Source organism: Oncorhynchus mykiss, chromosome 23 (genome assembly GCF_057628025.1).
Source record: "Oncorhynchus mykiss isolate SJ-2025 chromosome 23, ASM5762802v1, whole genome shotgun sequence".
Classification (NCBI taxonomy): Eukaryota; Metazoa; Chordata; class Actinopteri; order Salmoniformes; family Salmonidae; genus Oncorhynchus; species Oncorhynchus mykiss.
In genome coordinates, this window is record NC_143044.1 from 43,505,001 (window position 1) to 43,525,658 (window position 20,658).

The following is a 20,658-nucleotide window of genomic DNA, read 5'->3' on the forward strand; positions in this document are numbered from 1 at the left end:
GGCCAGAACATCATAAACAGATTCAAAAAGGAGTCCTAGGGGGACACCATTTAATTGATTATATTTGGCCTAGGCTCTCTGAACTGACCTGTTGGTGTGCATCACGAAGGGCACCCTATTGTCTATATAGTGTATTACTTTTGACTAGTCCATAGGAAGAATAGTATATTTTGGGAAGCAGACTTGTGTTTACACTGTCTGCAGGCTACACTGAACAGTAACAGCGTACCTATGGACACACGCCCATTCAGCTCACTCAATACAGGCACCGGCTTTGGGTCCATTCTGACAAAGATGCGATTGGCACATATCTTAATCCTAAAGCTGAGGGGAAAAGAGAACACACAAAGGCAACGATTGACCTAAAAAGCTTCATAGTCATTTGAAAAATTCAAATAGTGATCAGGCTTCTATTTCTGTCTCTAAACTGGCTGTGTTCAGGCTCGTGTTCTTTTGGGCACACAGTAGCAAAACCTTTTTCAACATAAAGAAAACATCTGTTTTCTTATTGGACTAGTCTTTCTGTCCATCTGTACTGTACCTCTTGGTTGCCCGTTCACCGGCTAATTTGGTTGTAGACCTACCTATGCTGGATGTAGACTGATTGTAGACTGGTTGGAGACTTACCTCTTGGTCCTCCATGTACTGGCTGTAGCGTTGTTCCATCACCTCTCTCTGCCAGCGCTCCTGTTCTAGGGTCTGTTGGATCAGCTGGGCCACCTCACTCTGTTCGCCCGGCTTCTCTCGACCAATCAGAAACCTGCATAGCATTACACAGCTTTTGAAAATGTCTTCCTATGTGGACTGCAATAAGAGGAACCTCTATGATATGGTTCCTTAGCAAGAGGTGAAATAATGATATAGCCTGTTTCAACATGTAGATTATTTTGACTCAATATATGTTATGTTTTTCAGTGTAATACCCTCCTCAGCTATGTAAAAAGAATCTGAGCAGTGCAGTTCAGAATGAGTACCCATAGTCAGTCAGTTATCAAGACCACCATAACAGACGTACAATTCCCTCTACTAGCTATCATGTAATTAAATGCTAACCAACACAGTTCCCATCCTCAGCCATCCATCCATTCCTCTGGCTGACATTTGTATGAATAGGACTGACCGCCTGACCTCCTGCCTCAGCCCTTCCTTCCACGTCTACCCTGTTCTATAATTCATGAGCAATCTCTGAAGAGGACTCTGATCTTCGACAAGTCACACAACACAAACAATTACACACACACACACACACACACACACACACACACACACCAACAAGTACCCCCATAGCTCCACTGACGACTAGTTCCTGAATAATGAATGAATGAGCCTATAGGACGACAAAGGAATGTTGGGGATTGGGGAACTCTGGTGCCCCATTCAGTCAGCCACAAATAGACCCCTCTGGCATTTCGGAATGATAATTGTGTTGATGCCTGCTGTGAGGATGATGGTGATGTTTTTATGCTCTGCTATGGTCCAAATGTAGAGTTTCAGCTTTGTCTGTGGTTCTGTTGCTATATCTATGAAGGGAAGTGTTAGCTCTTCATCATACTATCATCATGGCCCTATTTGGCTAATGATGAACACTCTGCGTGACCTGATCTATGCAGTATGTATGTGGGAGGATGTGATAACTGACTGACTATGGGTACTAGACTATGGGTACTAGATCGGTTGCTAGATCGAATGCCCGAGCTGACAAGGTAAAAATATGTTGTTCTGTCCCTGAACAAGGCAGTTAACCAACTGTTAACCAACTGTTAACTGCCGTCATTGTAAATAAAAATGTGTTCTTAACTGACTTGCCTAGTTAAATAAAGGTTAAAGAAAATGTTATTCTGAACTGCAGATTCTTACATAGCTGAAAAACATCTCTCTCAGAGCATATAATGAGTCATTTTGACAGTCTTTCTAGAGTCTAAAGCTGCTGCAAACTAAGATGAACATGTCTCCAGAAAACCTTAATGGTGTCTGACATCACGTTGTACAACACAAAGAAGAGATCAGACTTGATGGGCCCAACTTCATACAGGGCCAAGCAATTTAACCTGCCTGTCTGTATTCAAGTGTTTGAGAGTGACGTCCATCAAAGCAACTCTATTCTTTCTCAGTAGCTCATTGTTTTAAAATTGCTTTAAAAAGGTGCAGTAGTTGGGCCCTGGTCAAAAGTAGTGCACTATAAAGGGAATAGGGTCATTTGGGATGAATCCCTAAAAATGTATCCTCACTTGACGGTGCCTGTGGTGTTCCTGAGGACGGAGGCAGCGAAGGTCTGGGTAACCCCCACCAGACTGGTCCCATCCACCTCCACTATCAGGTCATTCACCTGGATCCTGGGTGGAAAAACACAAAGCAGCACAACAGCCTCAGTCAGGACTCGTATAACATGCTTACTTTTTCAGCCATCTTTTATTCAACTTTTATTATATACAGGTTTGTCTCAGAAATCTATCTAGCAAGCGAGACATGCTCACACAAGGAACCATATCAAATCAGCTAGCTAGACATTATTAAATCATCATTAATCATTAAATTCAAGGACTAGCATTTCGCGCAATTACAAATTGGTTTAGACATGACAATTCTGCTGGCTGAGAAAAGAGATGAATATTATGGCCCCCATTTCCCTGGAAGAAGAGGTATTCATTTATCTCTTAAACCAGGGTTTACCAATCTTTCCTACATTGGCTCACCTGAGGGTGTTGAAGAAATGGGTTGGGGAGGGGGACTGAGGGGGTTGAAGAAATGGGTTGGGGAGGGGGACTGAGGGGGTTGAGGGAATGGGTCGGGGAGGGGGACTGAGGGGGTTGAGGGAATGGGTTAGGGAGGGGGACTGAGGGGGTTGAGGGAATGGGTTGGGGAGGAGGACTGAGGGGGTTGAGGGAATGGGTTGGGGAGGGGGACTGAGGGGGTTGAGGGAATGGGTTGGGGAGACTTTTTTTTCTTTATCTGTGTATGCATTATTTTTGTGTGTTTTTTGTTTTTGTGGCAGCCCACAGGTACAAGAAATACAGTTTGTGAATATATGAAATGCAAATATGATAACTGAATATATGGATATCACTGAATTAAAATGACTTTGAATGTTAAACATGTACCTGTAACCCCCTTCTGAATAAATGACGAACTAAATTAAATGTTGGTCACAAAAAAAAGATGATTAAATCATGCAGAACTTGTTCAGGTAAATCTGCCAGGAGTATAGAAGAACAAGCCGTAGATGGAGAGGCCACCATTTTGTGACATACCTGCCATCCCTGTGCGCTGCTCCTTTATCGGTGACCGTCTTGACAAAGATGCCCAGTTTCTCCAGGCCCATGTCTGCCCCCGCCCCCATCCCAATGATACTGATACCAAGCCCATCACCATCTGAAGACACAGTGGATATAGGAGAAATACTGTGAGAAGAAAATACAGTCATAGTTATCTTAATCCATGATGAAAATGAAATGCTGTTTTGTTTCATAATAGCTTTTCAAATCAATGTTTTCCTGTTACAGTCATTTTACCCTATGTTAACATCCTGTCAATGTGAAGATGGAGTGATTAAGAATTCCCATTTAGGAGGAGCGATAACTTGTGGGCAGATGGAGTGATTGAGAATTCCCTCTTGGAAGGAGGGATAACTGGAGGGAAGATGGAGTGATTGAGAATTCCCTCTTGGAAGGAGGGATAACTGGAGGGAAGATGGAGTGATTGAGAATTCCCTCTTGGAAGGAGGGATAACTGGAGGGAAGATGGAGTGATTGAGAATTCCCTCTTGGAAGGAGGGATAACTGGAGGGAAGATGGAGTGATTGAGAATTCCCTCTTGGGAGGAGGGATAACTGGAGGGAAGATGGAGTGATTGAGAATTCCCTCTTGGAAGGAGGGATAACTGGAGGGAAGATGGAGTGATTGAGAATTCCCTCTTGGAAGGAGGGATAACTGGAGGGAAGATGGAGTGATTGAGAATTCCCTCTTGGGAGGAGGGATAACTGGAGGGAAGATGGAGTGATGATGGAGAAATTATGGATGCGTGCTAATGGGGAATGATTGTATGATTTGTATCTCCATTCTCTTGAGACACTCTTCTTTAGAGTACTGTGAAATATAAGTATGGTGAAGAGGAGTTTTCTTAAATGGGCAATCTGGGAATGATCTTTTTTGTTCGAATCCCAGATTGCCACATTAAGGTTATGGGGATTACTGAATCCCAGATTGCCACATTAAGGTTATGGGGATAACTGAATCACAGATTGCCACATTAAGGTTATGGGGATAACTGAATCCCAGATGCCACATTAAGGTTATGGGGATAACTGAATCCCAGATGCCACATTAAGGTTATGGGGATGACTGAATCCCAGATGCCACATTAAGGTTATGGGGATGACTGAATCCCAGATGCCACATTAAGGTTATGGGGATAACTTAATCCCAGATGCCACATTAAGGTTATGGGGATGACTGAATCCCAGATGCCACATTAAGGTTATGGGGATAACTGAATCCCAGATGCCACATTAAGGTTATAGGGGTAATTTGGCTTAGGTGTACCTTTCTCCAGCGCAACAGGGAACATATCGAGCCTCTCCACCCTCTTCTCCAGCTCGTACTCGGCAGATGCAGCCATGGGGTCGACGTCCTCGTTCCGACGGTCATAGTCCTCGTTGGGGTAGGTGGCAAACACCTGAGAGATGGACGAAATGAAATGAAGTTTATTACAAAACAGTTTATTCAGACTGATTAAACTTAGGCTAGGTGTCTGATTGATTGACTGATTGATTGACTGATTGAGAAGTAGTTATATGTTTATAATTCAGGATGTCCCTGTCCATGTGGGAAGAAGACCTTAGATCCAATATGTTCAGATGGGTGGGTGGAGGTGGGACAGAGGTGACAACATAGTGTTGTCTTTAGTGCATTACACTGACACGTCATTCACCTCTAATAATGAATACAAACCATTTCCATCACCAAATTTGCCTCAGTCAGAGCTTGCTTTAACTACCAAAGTGCTACTATATTTCAGTAACATGACTCAAATAAACCCCTGTATAAAACAAAGCACCTCTCATAGAATAGATAGTGGCCCATTTCAGAGCAGAGAGTCCCACATTGGCCCAGCTCCAACAGAATAGGTCCATCCCAAATGACACACTATTCCCTACTTAGTGCACTGCTTTTGACCAGAGCCCTATGGGTGGTACACTTTATAGGGAATGCAGCGCTATTTGGGACGTGGACCATGACAGTTTACATAAGCACCTTCAGCATGCTAATGCAGGCCTGGCCACTGCAGCTGCTACCCACACACAAGGAGAGATGGAGCTGCCAACATGGCTTAACTGTAAAAGCCTCCTCACCTTCTCAACCACAGCCACTCTCCTCTTTGGTCTTCCAGGGAGGGTTAATATCCCTCTTCCTCCACGTTAAACTGTCTTTACGTTAATATCCCTCTTCCTCCACGTTAAACTGTCTATGATAATATCCCTCTTCCTCCATGTTAAACTGTCTATGATAATATCCCTCTCCCTCCATGTTAATCTGTCTTTATGTTAATATCCCTCTTCCTCCACGTTAATCTGTCATTACATTAATATCCCTCTTCCTCCATGTTAAACTGTCTTTATGATAACATCCCTCTTCCTCCATGTTAAACTGTCTATGATAATATCCCTCTTCCTCCACATTAAACTGTCTATGATAATATCCCTCTTACTCCATGATAAACTGTCTTTATGTTAATATCCCTCTTCCTCCACATTAAACTGTCTATGATAATATCCCTCTTACTCCATGATAAACTGTCTTTATGTTAATATCCCTCTTCCTCCATGTTAAACTGTATTTACGTTAATATCCCTCTTCCTCCATGTTAAACTGTCTTTACGTTAATATCCCTCTTCCTCCACGTTAAACTGTCTTTACGTTAATATCCCTCTTCCTCCACGTTAAACTGTCTATGATAATATCCCTCTTCCTCCGTGTTAAACTGTCTATGATAATATCCCTCTCCCTCCATGTTAATCTGTCTTTATGTTAATATCCCTCTTCCTCCACGTTAATCTGTCATTACATTAATATCCCTCTTCCTCCATGTTAAACTGTCTTTATGATAACATCCCTCTTCCTCCATGTTAAACTGTCTATGATAATATCCCTCTTCCTCCACATTAAACTGTCTATGATAATATCCCTCTTACTCCATGATAAACTGTCTTTATGATAATATCCCTCTTCCTCCATGTTAAACTGTCTTTTCGTTAATATCCCTCTTCCTCCACGTTAATCTGTCTTTACGATAATATCCCTCTTCCTCCACATTAAACTGTCTATGATAATATCCCTCTTCCTCCATGATAAACTGTCTTTATGATAATATCCCTCTCACTCCATGTTAAACTGTCTTTATGATAATATCCCTCTCACTCCATGTTAAACTGTCTTTATGATAATATCCCTCTCACTCCATGTTAAACTGTCTTTATGATAATATCCCTCTTCCTCCATGTTAAACTGTCTTTATGATAATATCCCTCTCACTCCATGTTAAACTGTCTTTATGATAATATCCCTCTTCCTCCACGTTAAACTGTCTTTATGATAATATCCCTCTTCCTCCATGTTAAACTGTTTATGATAATATCCCTCTTCCTCCATGTTAAACTGTCTTTACGTTAATATCCCTCTTCCTCCATGTTAAACTGTCTTCATGATAATATCCCTCTTCCTCCATGTTAAACTGTCTTTATGATAATATCCCTCTTCCTCCATGTTAAAGTGTCTTTACGTTAATATCCCTCTTCCTCCACGTTAATCTGTCTTTACGTTAACATCCCTCTTCCTCCATGTTAAACTGTCTTTATGATAATATCCCTCTTCCTCCATGTTAAACTGTCTTTATGATAATATCCCTCTTCCTCCATGTTAAACTGTCTTTACGTTAATATCCCTCTTCCTCCACGTTAAACTGTCTTTATGATAATATCCCTCTTCCTCCATGTTAAACTGTCTTTATGATAATATCCCTCTTCCTCCATGTTAAACTGTCTATGATAATATCCCTCTTCCTCCACGTTAATCTGTCTTTACGTTAACATCCCTCTTCCTCCATGTTAAACTGTCTTTATGATAATATCCCTCTTCCTCCATGTTAAACTGTCTTTATGATAATATCCCTCTTCCTCCATGTTAAACTGTCTTTACGTTAATATCCCTCTTCCTCCATGTTAAACTGTCTTTACGTTAATATCCCTCTTCCTCCATGTTAAACTGTCTTTATGATAATATCCCTCTTCCTCCATGTTAAACTGTCTATGATAATATCCCTCTTCCTCCACGTTAAACTGTCTATGATAATATCCCTCTTCCTCCACGTTAAACTGTCTATGATAATATCCCTCTTCCTCCATGTTAAACTGTCTTTATGTTAATATCCCTCTTCCTCCATGTTAAACTGTCTTTACGTTAATATCCCTCTTCCTCCATGTTAAACTGTCTATGATAATATCCCTCTTCCTCCACGTTAAACTGTCTTTATGTTAATATCCCTCTTCCTCCACGTTAATCTGTCTTTACGTTAACATCCCTCTTCCTCCATGTTAAACTGTCTTTATGTTAATATCCCTCTTCCTCCACTTTAAACTGTCCTTATGATAATATCCCTCTTCCTCCATGTTAAACTGTCTTTACGTTAATATCCCTCTTCCTCCATGTTAAACTGTCTATGATAATATCCCTCTTCCTCCATTCTAAACTGTCTTTATGTTAATATCCCTCTTCCTCCATGTTAAACTGTCTTTACGTTAATATCCCTCTTCCTCCATGTTAAACTGTCTATGATAATATCCCTCTTCCTCCATTCTAAACTGTCTTTACGTTAATATCCCTCTTCCTCCATGTTAAACTGTCTTTATGATAATATCCCTCTTCCTCCATGTTAAACTGTCTTTATGTTAATATCCCTCTTCCTCCATGTTAAACTGTCTATGATAATATCCCTCTTCCTCCACGTTAAACTGTCTTTACGTTAACATCCCTCTTCCTCCATGTTAAACTGTCTTTATGTTAATATCCCTCTTCCTCCACATTAAACTGTCCTTATGATAATATCCCTCTTCCTCCATGTTAAACTGTCTTTACGTTAATATCCCTCTTCCTCCATGTTAAACTGTCTATGATAACATCCCTCTTCCTCCATGTTAAACTGTCTATGATAATATCCCTCCTCCACATTAAACTGTCTATGATAATATCCCTCTTCCTCCATGTTAAACTGTCTTTATGATAATATCCCTCTTCCTCCATGTTAAACTGTCTTTACGTTAATATCCCTCTTCCTCCATGTTAAACTGTCTATGATAATATCCCTCTTCCTCCACGTTAAACTGTCTTTATGTTAATATCCCTCTTCCTCCACGTTAATCTGTCTTTACGTTAACATCCCTCTTCCTCCATGTTAAACTGTCTTTATGTTAATATCCCTCTTCCTCCACTTTAAACTGTCCTTATGATAATATCCCTCTTCCTCCATGTTAAACTGTCTTTACGTTAATATCCCTCTTCCTCCATGTTAAACTGTCTATGATAACATCTCTCTTCCTCCATGTTAAACTGTCTATGATAATATCCCTCCTCCACATTAAACTGTCTATGATAATATCCCTCTTCCTCCATGTTAAACTGTCTTTGTGATAATATCCCTCTTCCTCCATGTTAAACTGTCTTTACGTTAATATCCCTCTTCCTCCATGTTAAACTGTCTTTATGTTAATATCCCTCTTCCTCCATGTTAAACTGTCTTTACGTTAATATCCCTCTTCCTCCATGTTAATCTGTCTTCATGATAATATCCCTCTTCCTCCATGTTAAACTGTCTTTATGTTAATATCCCTCTTCCTCCATGTTAAACTGTCTATGATAATATCCCTCTTCCTCCATGTTAAACTGTCTTTACGTTAATATCCCTCTTCCTCCATGTTAAACTGTCTATGTTAATATCCCTCTTCCTCCATGTTAAACTGTCTTTATGTTAATATCCCTCTTCCTCCATGTTAAACTGTCTATGTTAATATCCCTGTTCCTCCATGTTAAACTGTCTTTATGTTAATATCCCTCTTCCTCCATGTTAAACTGTCTTTACGTTAATATCCCTGTTCCTCCATGTTAAACTGTCTTTACGTTAATATCCCTCTTCCTCCATGTTAAACTGTCTTTATGATAATATCCCTCTTCCTCCACGTTAAACTGTCTTTACGTTAATATCCCTCTTCCTCCATGTTAAACTGTCTTTATGTTAATATCCCTCTTCCACCACGTTAAACTTTCTTTACGTTAATATCCCTCTTCCTCCATGTTAAACTGTCTTTATGTTAATATCCCTCTTCCACCACGTTAATCTGTCTTTACGTTAATATCCCTCTTCCTCTATGTTAAACTGTCTTTATGTTAATATCCCTCTTCCACCACGTTAAACTGTCTTTACGTTAATATCCCTCTTCCACCACGTTAAACTGTCTTTATGTTAATATCCCTCTTCCACCACGTTAATCTGTCTTTACGTTAATATCCCTCTTCCTCTATGTTAAACTGTCTTTATGTTAATATCCCTCTTCCAGCACGTTAAACTGTCTTTATGTTAATATCCCTCTTCCACCACGTTAATCTGTCTTTACGTTAATATCCCACTTCCTCTATGTTAAACTGTCTTTATGTTAATATCCCTCTTCCACCACGTTAAACTGTCTTTACGTTAATATCCCTCTTCCTCCATGTTAAACTGTCTTTACGTTAATATCCCTCTTCCTCCATGTTAAACTGTCTTTACGTTAATATCACTCTTCCTCCGTGTTAAACTGTCTTTATGATAATATCCCTCTTCCTCCATGTTAAACTGTCTTTACGTTAATATCCCTCTTCCTCCATGTTAAACTGTCTTTACGTTAATATCACTCTTCCTCCGTGTTAAACTGTCTTTATGTTAATATCCCTCTTCCTCCATGTTAAACTGTCTTTACGTTAATATCACTCTTCCTCCGTGTTAAACTGTCTTTATGATAATATCCCTCTTCCTCCATGTTAAACTGTCTTCATGATAATATCCCTCTTCCTCCATGTTAAACTGTCTTTATGTTAATATCCCTCTTCCTCCATGTTAAACTGTCTTTACGTTAATATCCCTCTTCCACCACGTTAAACTGTCTTTACGTTAATATCCCTCTTCCTCCATGTTAAACTGTCTTTACGTTAATATCACTCTTCCTCCGTGTTAAACTGTCTATGATAATATCCATCTTCCTCCACGTTAAACTGTCTTTATGTTAATTTCCCTCTTCCTCCAAGTTAAACTGTCTTTACGTTAATATCCCTCTTCCTCCATGTTAAACTGTCTATGATAATATCCCTCTTCCTCCACGTTAAACTGTCTTTATGTTAATATCCCTCTTCCTCCACGTTAATCTGTCTTTACGTTAACATCCCTCTTCCTCCATGTTAAACTGTCTTCATGATAATATCCCTCTTCCTCCATGTTAAACTGTCTTTATGTTAATATCCCTCTTCCTCCATGTTAAACTGTCTTTATGTTAATATCCCTCTTCCTCCATGTTAATCTGTCTTTACGTTAATATCCCTCTTCCTCCACGTTAAACTGTCTTTATGTTAATATCCCTCTTCCTCCATGTTAAACTGTCTTTATGTTAATATCCCTCTTCCTCCACGTTAAAGTGTCTTTACGTTAATATCCCTCTTCCTCCATGTTAAACTGTCTTTACGTTAATATCCCTCTTCCTCCATGTTAAACTGTCTTTATGATAATATCCCTCTTCCTCCATGTTAAACTGTCTATGATAATATCCCTCTTCCTCCACGTTAAACTGTCTTTATGTTAATATCCCTCTTCCTCCATGTTAAACTGTCTTTATGTTAATATCCCACTTCCTCCACGTTAAACTGTCTTTATGTTAATATCCCACTTCCTCCACGTTAAACTGTCCTTATGTTAATATCCCTCTTCCTCCACGTTAATCTGTCTTTACTTTAACATCCCTCTTCCTCCATGTTAAACTGTCTTTATGATAATATCCCTCTTCCTCCATGTTAAACTGTCTTTACGTTAATATCCCTCTTCCTCCATGTTAAACTGTCTTTATGTTAATATCCCTCTTCCTCCATGTTAAACTGTCTATGATAATATCCCTCTTCCTCCACGTTAAACTGTCTTTATGATAATATCCCTCTTCCTCCACGTTAAACTGTCTTTATGTTAATATCCCTCTTCCTCCACGTTAATCTGTCTTTACGTTAACATCCCTCTTCCTCCATGTTAAACTGTCTTCATGATAATATCCCTCTTCCTCCATGTTAAACTGTCTTTATGTTAATATCCCTCTTCCTCCATGTTAAACTGTCTTTATGTTAATATCCCTCTTCCTCCATGTTAATCTGTCTTTACGTTAATATCCCTCTTCCTCCACGTTAAACTGTCTTTATGTTAATATCCCTCTTCCTCCATGTTAAACTGTCTTTATGTTAATATCCCTCTTCCTCCACGTTAAAGTGTCTTTACGTTAATATCCCTCTTCCTCCATGTTAAACTGTCTTTACGTTAATATCCCTCTTCCTCCATGTTAAACTGTCTTTATGATAATATCCCTCTTCCTCCATGTTAAACTGTCTATGATAATATCCCTCTTCCTCCACGTTAAACTGTCTTTATGTTAATATCCCTCTTCCTCCATGTTAAACTGTCTTTATGTTAATATCCCACTTCCTCCACGTTAAACTGTCTTTATGTTAATATCCCACTTCCTCCACGTTAAACTGTCCTTATGTTAATATCCCTCTTCCTCCACGTTAATCTGTCTTTACTTTAACATCCCTCTTCCTCCATGTTAAACTGTCTTTATGATAATATCCCTCTTCCTCCATGTTAAACTGTCTTTACGTTAATATCCCTCTTCCTCCATGTTAAACTGTCTTTATGTTAATATCCCTCTTCCTCCATGTTAAACTGTCTATGATAATATCCCTCTTCCTCCACGTTAAACTGTCTTTATGATAATATCCCTCTTCCTCCATGTTAAACTGTCTTTATGATAATATCCCTCTTCCTCCACGTTAAACTGTCTATGATAATATCCCTCTTCCTCCACGTTAAACTGTCTTTATGTTAATATCCCTCTTACTCCACGTTAAACTGTTTTCAAGATAATATCCCTCTTCCTCCATGTTAAACTGTCTTTATGTTAATATCCCTCTTCCTCCATGTTAAACTGTCTTTACGTTAATATCCCTCTTCCTCCAAGTTAAACTGTCTATGATAATATCCCTCTTCCTCCACGTTAAACTGTCTATGATAATATCCCTCTTCCTCCATGTTAAACTGTCTTTATGTTAATATCCCTCTTCCTCCATGTTAAACTGTCTTTATGTTAATATCCCTCTTCCTCCACGTTAAACTGTCTTTACGTTAATAGCCATCTTCCTCCACGTTAATCTGTCCTTACGTTAATATCCCTCTTCCTCCACGTTAAACTGTCTTTATGTTAATATCCCTCTTCCTCCATGTTAAACTGTCTTTATGTTAATATCCCTCTTCCTACACGTTAAACTGTCTTTACGTTAATAGCCATCTTCCTCCATGTTAAACTGTCTTTATGTTAATATCCCACTTCCTCCACGTTAAACTGTCTTCATGTTAATATCCCACTTCCTCCATGTTAAACTGTCTTTATGTTAATATCCCTCTTCCTCCATGTTAAACTGTCTTTACGTTAATATCCCTCTTCCTCCATGTTAAACTTGTCTTTATGATAATATCCCTCTTCCTCCATGTTAAACTGTTTATGATAATATCCCTCTTCCTCCACGTTAAACTGTCTTCATGTTATTATCCCTCTTCCTCCATGTTAAACTGTCTTTATGTTAATATCCCTCTTCCTCCACGTTAAACTGTCTTCATGATAATATCCCTCTTCCTCCATGTTAAACTGTCTTTATGTTAATATCCCTCTCCCTCCATGTTAAACTGTCTTTATGTTAATATCCCTCTTCCTCCATTCTAAACTGTCTTTATGATAATATCCCTCTTCCTCCATGTTAAACTGTCTATGATAATATCCCTCTTCCTCCACGTTAAACTGTCTTTACGTTAATATCCCTCTTCCTCCATGTTAAACTGTCTTTACGTTAATATCCCTCTTCCTCCACGTTAAACTGTCTTTATGTTAATATCCCTCTTCCTCCATGTTAAACTGTCTTTACGTTAATATCCCTCTTCCTCCATGTTAAACTGTCTTTACGTTAATATCCCTCTTCCTCCACGTTAAACTGTCTTTATGTTAATATCCCTCTTCCTCCATGTTAAACTGTCTTTATGATAATATCCCTCTTCCTCCACGTTAAACTGTCTTCATGATAATATCCCTCTTCCTCCATGTTAAACTGTCTTTATGTTAATATCCCTCTTCCCCCATGTTAAACTGTCTTTATGTTAATATCCCTCTTCCTCCATGTTAAACTGTCTTTACGTTAATATCCCTCTTCCTCCACGTTAAACTGTCTTTATGTTAATATCCCTCTTCCTCCATGTTAAACTGTCTTTGTTAATATCCCTCTTCCTCCACGTTAAACTGTCTTTACGTTAATATCCCTCTTCCTCCACGTTAAACTGTCTTTATGTTAATATCCCTCTTCCTCCATGTTAAACTGTCTTTATGATAATATCCCTCTTCCTCCATGTTAAACTGTCTTTACGTTAATATCCCTCTTCCTCCATGTTAAACTGTCTTTATGATAATATCCCTCTTCCTCCATGTTAAACTGTCTTTATGATAATATCCCTCTTCCTCCATGTTAAACTGTCTTCATGATAATATCCCTCTTCCTCCATGTTAAACTGTCTTTATGATAATATCCCTCTTCCTCCATGTTAAACTGTCTTCATGATAATATCCCTCTTCCTCCATGTTAAACTGTCTTTACGTTAATATCCCTCTTCCTCCATATTAACCTGTCTTTATGTTTGCGAACTTTTCTAATTTTCTTACTCTAGATCTGTTTGTGCCTCAGAGTAGTCAGTACGGACATACACAATAGCATCTCTTTGCTTGATCAGTGCTCTCTAAATCACATGGTCTCTGTCTCCGTAGCAACCGCACAGTGAAGTGCTTGTCAAATTTGACATTGCCCCTATGATTCAATCAACCTCCCCCTGAGAGAAGTAGATAAGAGTATTATCTGGGTTTTCATACATCATTGAATACTAGGAAGTTTGAGGTGAGGCACATTTCTTTGACTGGGTCAAACTGTACCTAGGTCTGTGCAGTTGGATCAAACATTTTCCAATAGAACACTAGGAAGAGAAGGCCTTGCATCAAAGCAGCCATCGTACAGTACACACTGTTGATGACACTTCCCATGGCCATATAAATGCCAGCTCAGAACTATACAGCCATACACACACACACACACGGCCTAAACCTGTAAACCTCTGAATAGTGTAGACCAATGGCGTGGGTTTGGCATATGGTCTTAATGGGTTGTGTGATTTATGTTGCCTTTGTATTTAGGCGGATTAGGATAATATGGATTATAGGCAGACAAAAAATATGTTTTGCCTTCGTATGAATGGATGTAGCCTGGCATTAACACAGGGGTATTCAAATCTTACCCTACGAGGTACAGACTGGTCTTCTGTTCTACCTAATAATTAATTGCACCCAGCTGGTTTCCCAGGTCTAAATCCCTGATTAGAGGGGGAAAATAAAATAAACTAGTGGAACTGGCTTCGAGGTCCAGAGCTGAGTTTGAGGGCATTAGCACATCAACAGTTAAAACAACTGAAAGTGGTCATACAAATCTGTCTTACTCTCTGTTACTCTGTGTGTCCAAAATAGCACCCTATTCCCTATATAGTGCACAACCTTTAACCAGAGCCCAACACACACAAACACACTGACTGACGAGGCAAAAACACACACACTGACTGACGAGGCAAACACACACACACACACACACACACACAACTTTCTCCTCCAAAATCAAGAGATTTCCTTCTTCCTTATATGGATTATCCCACTAAGAGTCAGACTCACACTGATTATCTAACATGATGCCCTCATATCATCCCTGCCTCCCTCCATCTCCTTCCATTCATCCATCCTGCCCTCTCTCTCTTCCTACCTCCATTCAATCAACCAAGAAAAACTGCAGAAACTTACGGTTGACTAAGGGAGCCTGGGGCAGGGCTGAGGGAGGCTAGGAGAGGGAGGCTAGGAGAGGCTGGGGAAGCTGGGGCAGGGCTGAGGGAGGCTGGGGAAGCTGGGGCAGTGCTGGGGAGGATAGGGGAGGCTGGGGAAGCTGGGGCAGGGCTGGGGCAGGGCTGAGGGCGGCTAGAGGAGGCTGGAACTGGGGAGGCTGTGGCAGGGCTGGGACAGTGCTGAGGGAGGCTGGGGCAGGGCTGGGGGAGGCTGGCGCTGGGGAGGCTGGGAAGGCTGGATACATGCAGCACTGCACTCTCCTGCTGCTCCAGTTGTGACAGTTAGTAGGTCACAGTGGCTAACAGATGGCCAGGAACACCCATCCCTCTATCCCTGCCTCCCTCTCTGCCACCCGCTGACTGACTGGGATGCCCTACAAAAGCTCTGTGTAGCTAGTAGCTAAACAGGAAACCACGTATTCAAATTCCCCAGCAAGTGACAACCACCTTTTTTTTTTACAATGTAGTTTGCCTATCGTGAGTTACTGACAAAAACACACTAATGACTAGGTTGGCACTATAGAGGTGTATAGAGGAATGCCTTCTGCTATTTTTTCCCAACAATTACCACAATGGCTCCTTGGTAGCGCCCCAAATCGCACCCTATTCCCTATGGGCCCTGGTCAAAAATAGAGAACTATCTAAGGGATAGGGTGGCATTTGCGACACAGCCCTTGGCTGGGAGGGATGTGGTTGGATAACAGTGTGGTCAAGTGGTTACATCCTCCCAGTAGAAAGCAGTTTGCCCTGTTCCTCCTCTTCTTGCTTTCCCAAAAAACAAATCTAAATTTGGCTAAAGTCAGAGTTCGGCTGGGTGGAGGTGGTGGTGACGAGTTCTACGGTTTCACACAAAAGGAGGTGTAGAGGTGGTGGTGATGGGTTCTATGGTTTCACACAACAGGAGGTGTGGAGGTGGTGGTGACTGGTGAGGTTCTACGGTTTCACACAACAGGAGGTGTAGAGGTGGTGGTGACTGGTGAGGTTCTATGGTTTCACACAACAGGAGGTGTGGAGGTGGTGGTGATGGGTGAGGTTCTATGGTTTCACACAACAGGAGGTGTGGAGGTGGTGGTGATGGGTGAGGTTCTATGGTTTCAAACAACAGGAGGTGTGGAGGTGGTGGTGACGGGTGAGGTTCTATGGTTTCACACAACAGGAGGTGTGGAGGTGCTGGTGATGGGTGAGGTTCTATGGTTTCACACAACAGGAGGTGTGGAGGTGCTGGTGATGGGTGAGGTTCTATGGTTTCACACAACAGGAGGTGTGGAGGTGGTGGTGATGGGTGAGGTTCTATGGTTTCACACAACAGGAGGTGTGGTGGTGATGGGTGAGGTTCTATGGTTTCACACAACAGGAGGTGTGGAGGTGGTGGTGATGGGTGAGGTTCTATGGTTTCACACAACAGGAGGTGTGGAGGTGGTGGTGATGGGTGAGGTTCTATGGTTTCACACAACAGGAGGTGTGGAGGTGGTAGTGACTGGTTCTATGGTTTCACACAACAGGAGGTGTGGAGGTGGTGGTGATGGGTGAGGTTCTATGGTTTCACACAACAGGAGGTGTGGAGGTGGTGGTGATGGGTGAGGTTCTATGGTTTCACACAACAGGAGGTGTGGAGGTGGTGGTGATGGGTGAGGTTCTATGGTTTCACACAACAGGAGGTGTGGAGGTGGTGGTGATGGGTGAGGTTCTATGGTTTCACACAACAGGAGGTGTGGAGGTGGTGGTGATGGGTGAGGTTCTATGGTTTCACACAACAGGAGGTGTGGAGGTGGTGGTGATGGGTTCTATGGTTTCACACAACAGGAGGTGTGGAGGTGGTGGTGATGGGTGAGGTTCTATGGTTTCACACAACAGGAGGTGTGGAGGTGCTGGTGATGGGTGAGGTTCTATGGTTTCACACAACAGGAGGTGTGGAGGTGGTGGTGATGGGTGAGGTTCTATGGTTTCACACAACAGGAGGTGTGGAGGTGGTGGTGATGGGTGAGGTTCTATGGTTTCACACAACAGGAGGTGTGGTGGTGATGGGTGAGGTTCTATGGTTTCACCCAACAGGAGGTGTGGAGGTGGTGGTGATGGGTGAGGTTCTATGGTTTCACACAACAGGAGGTGTGGAGGTGCTGGTGATGGGTGAGGTTCTATGGTTTCACACAACAGGAGGTGTGGAGGTGGTGGTGATGGGTGAGGTTCTATGGTTTCACACAACAGGAGGTGTGGAGGTGGTGGTGATGGGTGAGGTTCTATGGTTTCACACAACAGGAGGTGTGGTGGTGATGGGTGAGGTTCTATGGTTTCACACAACAGGAGGTGTGGAGGTGGTGGTGATGGGTGAGGTTCTATGGTTTCACACAACAGGAGGTGTGGAGGTGGTGGTGATGGGTGAGGTTCTATGGTTTCACACAACAGGAGGTGTGGAGGTGGTAGTGACTGGTTCTATGGTTTCACACAACAGGAGGTGTGGAGGTGGTGGTGATGGGTGAGGTTCTATGGTTTCACACAACAGGAGGTGTGGAGGTGGTGGTGATGGGTGAGGTTCTATGGTTTCACACAACAGGAGGTGTGGAGGTGGTGGTGATGGGTGAGGTTCTATGGTTTCACACAACAGGAGGTGTGGAGGTGGTGGTGACGGGTTCTATGGTTTCACACAACAGGAGGTGTGGAGGTGGTGGTGACTGGTTCTATGGTTTCACACAACAGGAGGTGTGGAGGTGGTGGTGATGGGTGAGTTTCTATGGTTTCACACAACAGGAGGTGTGGAGGTGGTGGTGATGGGTGAGGTTCTATGGTTTCACACAACAGGAGGTGTGGAGGTGGTGGTGACTGGTTCTATGGTTTCACACAACAGGAGGTGTGCAGGTGGTGGTGACCGTTGAGGTTCTATGGTTTCACACCACATAAATAGCATGCTCCTCTCCACACAGTCTCTCCACAAGCTCTGCTGCTAACCTGTTAACATAACCACAGTGGCGTTTCACACACTTTTATAACACTCTCACTCTCTTCCTATTATATTGATTTTGTTCCATTTTTAAAAGTCTTCACTCTCTATACTATTTGCTCTCCCACATGGGAGAATCAACGGTCCTGACTTCCTGCTCCAGAGGTTCCTCCCCTTTGACCTTCTCCTCCAATGCGTTTTGAAAAGGAGGCGAGAGGTCACAAGGAATAAATGCAATGCAACGGAGATTCTCCCCATGTCAAATTGAAATGGCAAATTGGTAGTTGAAGAAAGCTCTGACTGAACTAGAATTATGGGGTGGAAAGTGGTACCCCATTGGTGAGATGGTGTAGAAAGTGGTACCCCATTGGTGAGATGGTGTAGAAAGTGGTACCCCATTGGTGAGATGGGGTGGAAAGTGGTACCCCATTGGTGAGATGGGGTGGAAAGTGAATCCCCATTGGTGAGGTGGTTGTCCCATTGCCATCTTCGCTCTAGACTGCCTGTTCTGAACAATCTGCTACTCTCAGTCTAAGAGCGTTTCATGTCATCTGTTGCAATTAACCCACTCTATGTGGGCTAAATTGGTTTTAGAGAGCTGGCGTGTGGCATAATGAAACTGCAGCAGCAACAAGCTTACCACAAAAACAGAGACTTAACGTCCCTCCGAAAATTACTCAGGCTGGCCTACCACCAACAAACACTCAATCTCCCACTAACTGTCTTGACGACAATTAAACCATAATCAAACTTCAACAACAAGCTCAGAATGTATAACAGAGACTTAATGTCCCTCCAGGAATTATGTAAACAGTCCCTCTGGGGATATAGACGTACCTACAACAAACCCTCAATGCCACTAAGTCTCCTGATGACAATTCAACCTTAATCAAGCCGCAGCAACAAGCTCAATGTAAAGAAGGGATACCTCCAACAAACACTCACAATCGGTAAGTGGAAGTTGCACCATATACAGTTGAAGTCGGAAGTTTACATACACTTTGGTTGGAGTCATTAAAACTTGTTGTTCAACATCTCCACAAATTTCTTGTTAACAAACTATAGCTTTGGCAAGTCGGTTAGGACATCTACTTTGTGCATGACACAAGTCATTTTTCCAGCAATTGTTTACAGACAGATTATTTCACTGTATCACAATTCTAGTGGGTCAGATGTTTAAATACACTAAGGTGACTGTGCCTTTAAACAACTTGGAAAACTCCGGAAAATGATGTCATGGCTTTAGAAGCTTCTGATAGGTCAACATCATTTGAGTCAAATGGAGGTGTACCTGTGGATGTATTTCAAGGCCTACCTTCAAACTCAGTGCCTCTTTGCTTGACATCATGGGAAAATCAAAAGAAAGCCTCAGAAATACAATTGTAGACCTCCACAAGTCTAGATCATCCTTGGGAGCAATTTCCAAATGCCTGAAGGTACCACGTTCATCTGTACAAACAATAGTACATAAGCATAAACACCATGGGACCACATAGCCGTCATACCGCTCAGGAAGGAGACACGTTCTGTCTCCTAGAGACACGTACTTTGGTGTGAAAAGTGCAAATCAATCCCAGAACAGCAGCAAAGGACCTTGTGAAGATGCTGGAGGAAACAGATACTTTTGTATCTACAGTGCCTTGCGAAAGTATTCGGCCCCCTTGAACTTTGCGACCTTTTGCCACATTTCAGGCTTCAAACATAAAGATATAAAACTGTATTTTTTTGTGAAGAATCAACAACAAGTGGGACACAATCATGAAGTGGAACGACATTTATTGGATATTTCCAACTTTTTTAACAAATCAAAAACTGAAAAATTGGCCGTGCAAAATTATTCAGCCCCCTTAAGTTAATACTTTGTAGTGCCACCTGTTGCTGCGATTACAGCTGTAAGTCGCTTGGGGTATGTCTCTTATCAGTTTTGCACATCGAGAGACTGAAATTTTTTCCCATTCCTCCTTGCAAAACAGCTCGAGCTCAGTGAGGTTGGATGTGAACAGCAGTTTTCAGTTCTTTCCACAGATTCTCGATTGGATTCAGGTCTGGACTTTGACTTGGCCATTCTAACACCTGGATATGTTTATTTTTGAACCATTCCATTGTAGATTTTGCTTTATGTTTTGGATCATTGTCTTGTTGGAAGACAAATCTCCGTCCCAGTCTCAGGTCTTTTGCAGACTCCATCAGGTTTTCTTCCAGAATGGTCCTGTATTTGGCTCCATCCATCTTCCCATCAATTTTAACCATCTTCCCTGTCCCTGCTGAAGAAAAGCAGGCCCAAACCATGATGCTGCCACCACCATGTTTGACAGTGGGGATGGTGTGTTCAGCTGTGTTGCTTTTACGCCAAACATAACGTTTTGCATTGTTGACAAAAAGTTCAATTTTGGCTTCATCTGACCAGAGCACCTTCTTCCACATGTTTGGTGTGTCTCCCAGGTGGCTTGTGGCAAACTTTAAACAACACTTTTTATGGA

General features: G+C 41.8%; 1 protein-coding gene across 1 annotated transcript in view; it reads right to left on the bottom strand.

The window, feature by feature from the left end:
• LOC110503032 (neurabin-2) overlaps positions 1-20,658 on the bottom strand; it is a 46,189-nt gene that overhangs the window by 5,820 nt on the left and 19,711 nt on the right. The window contains exons 2-5 of the mRNA XM_036960786.2: positions 4,539-4,671; positions 3,249-3,369; positions 2,229-2,333; positions 628-760 (exon numbers count right to left, since the gene is read on the bottom strand). Coding sequence (XP_036816681.2) covers positions 628-760; positions 2,229-2,333; positions 3,249-3,369; positions 4,539-4,671 — 492 coding nt within the window. The remainder of the gene's footprint in view (positions 1-627; positions 761-2,228; positions 2,334-3,248; positions 3,370-4,538; positions 4,672-20,658) is intronic.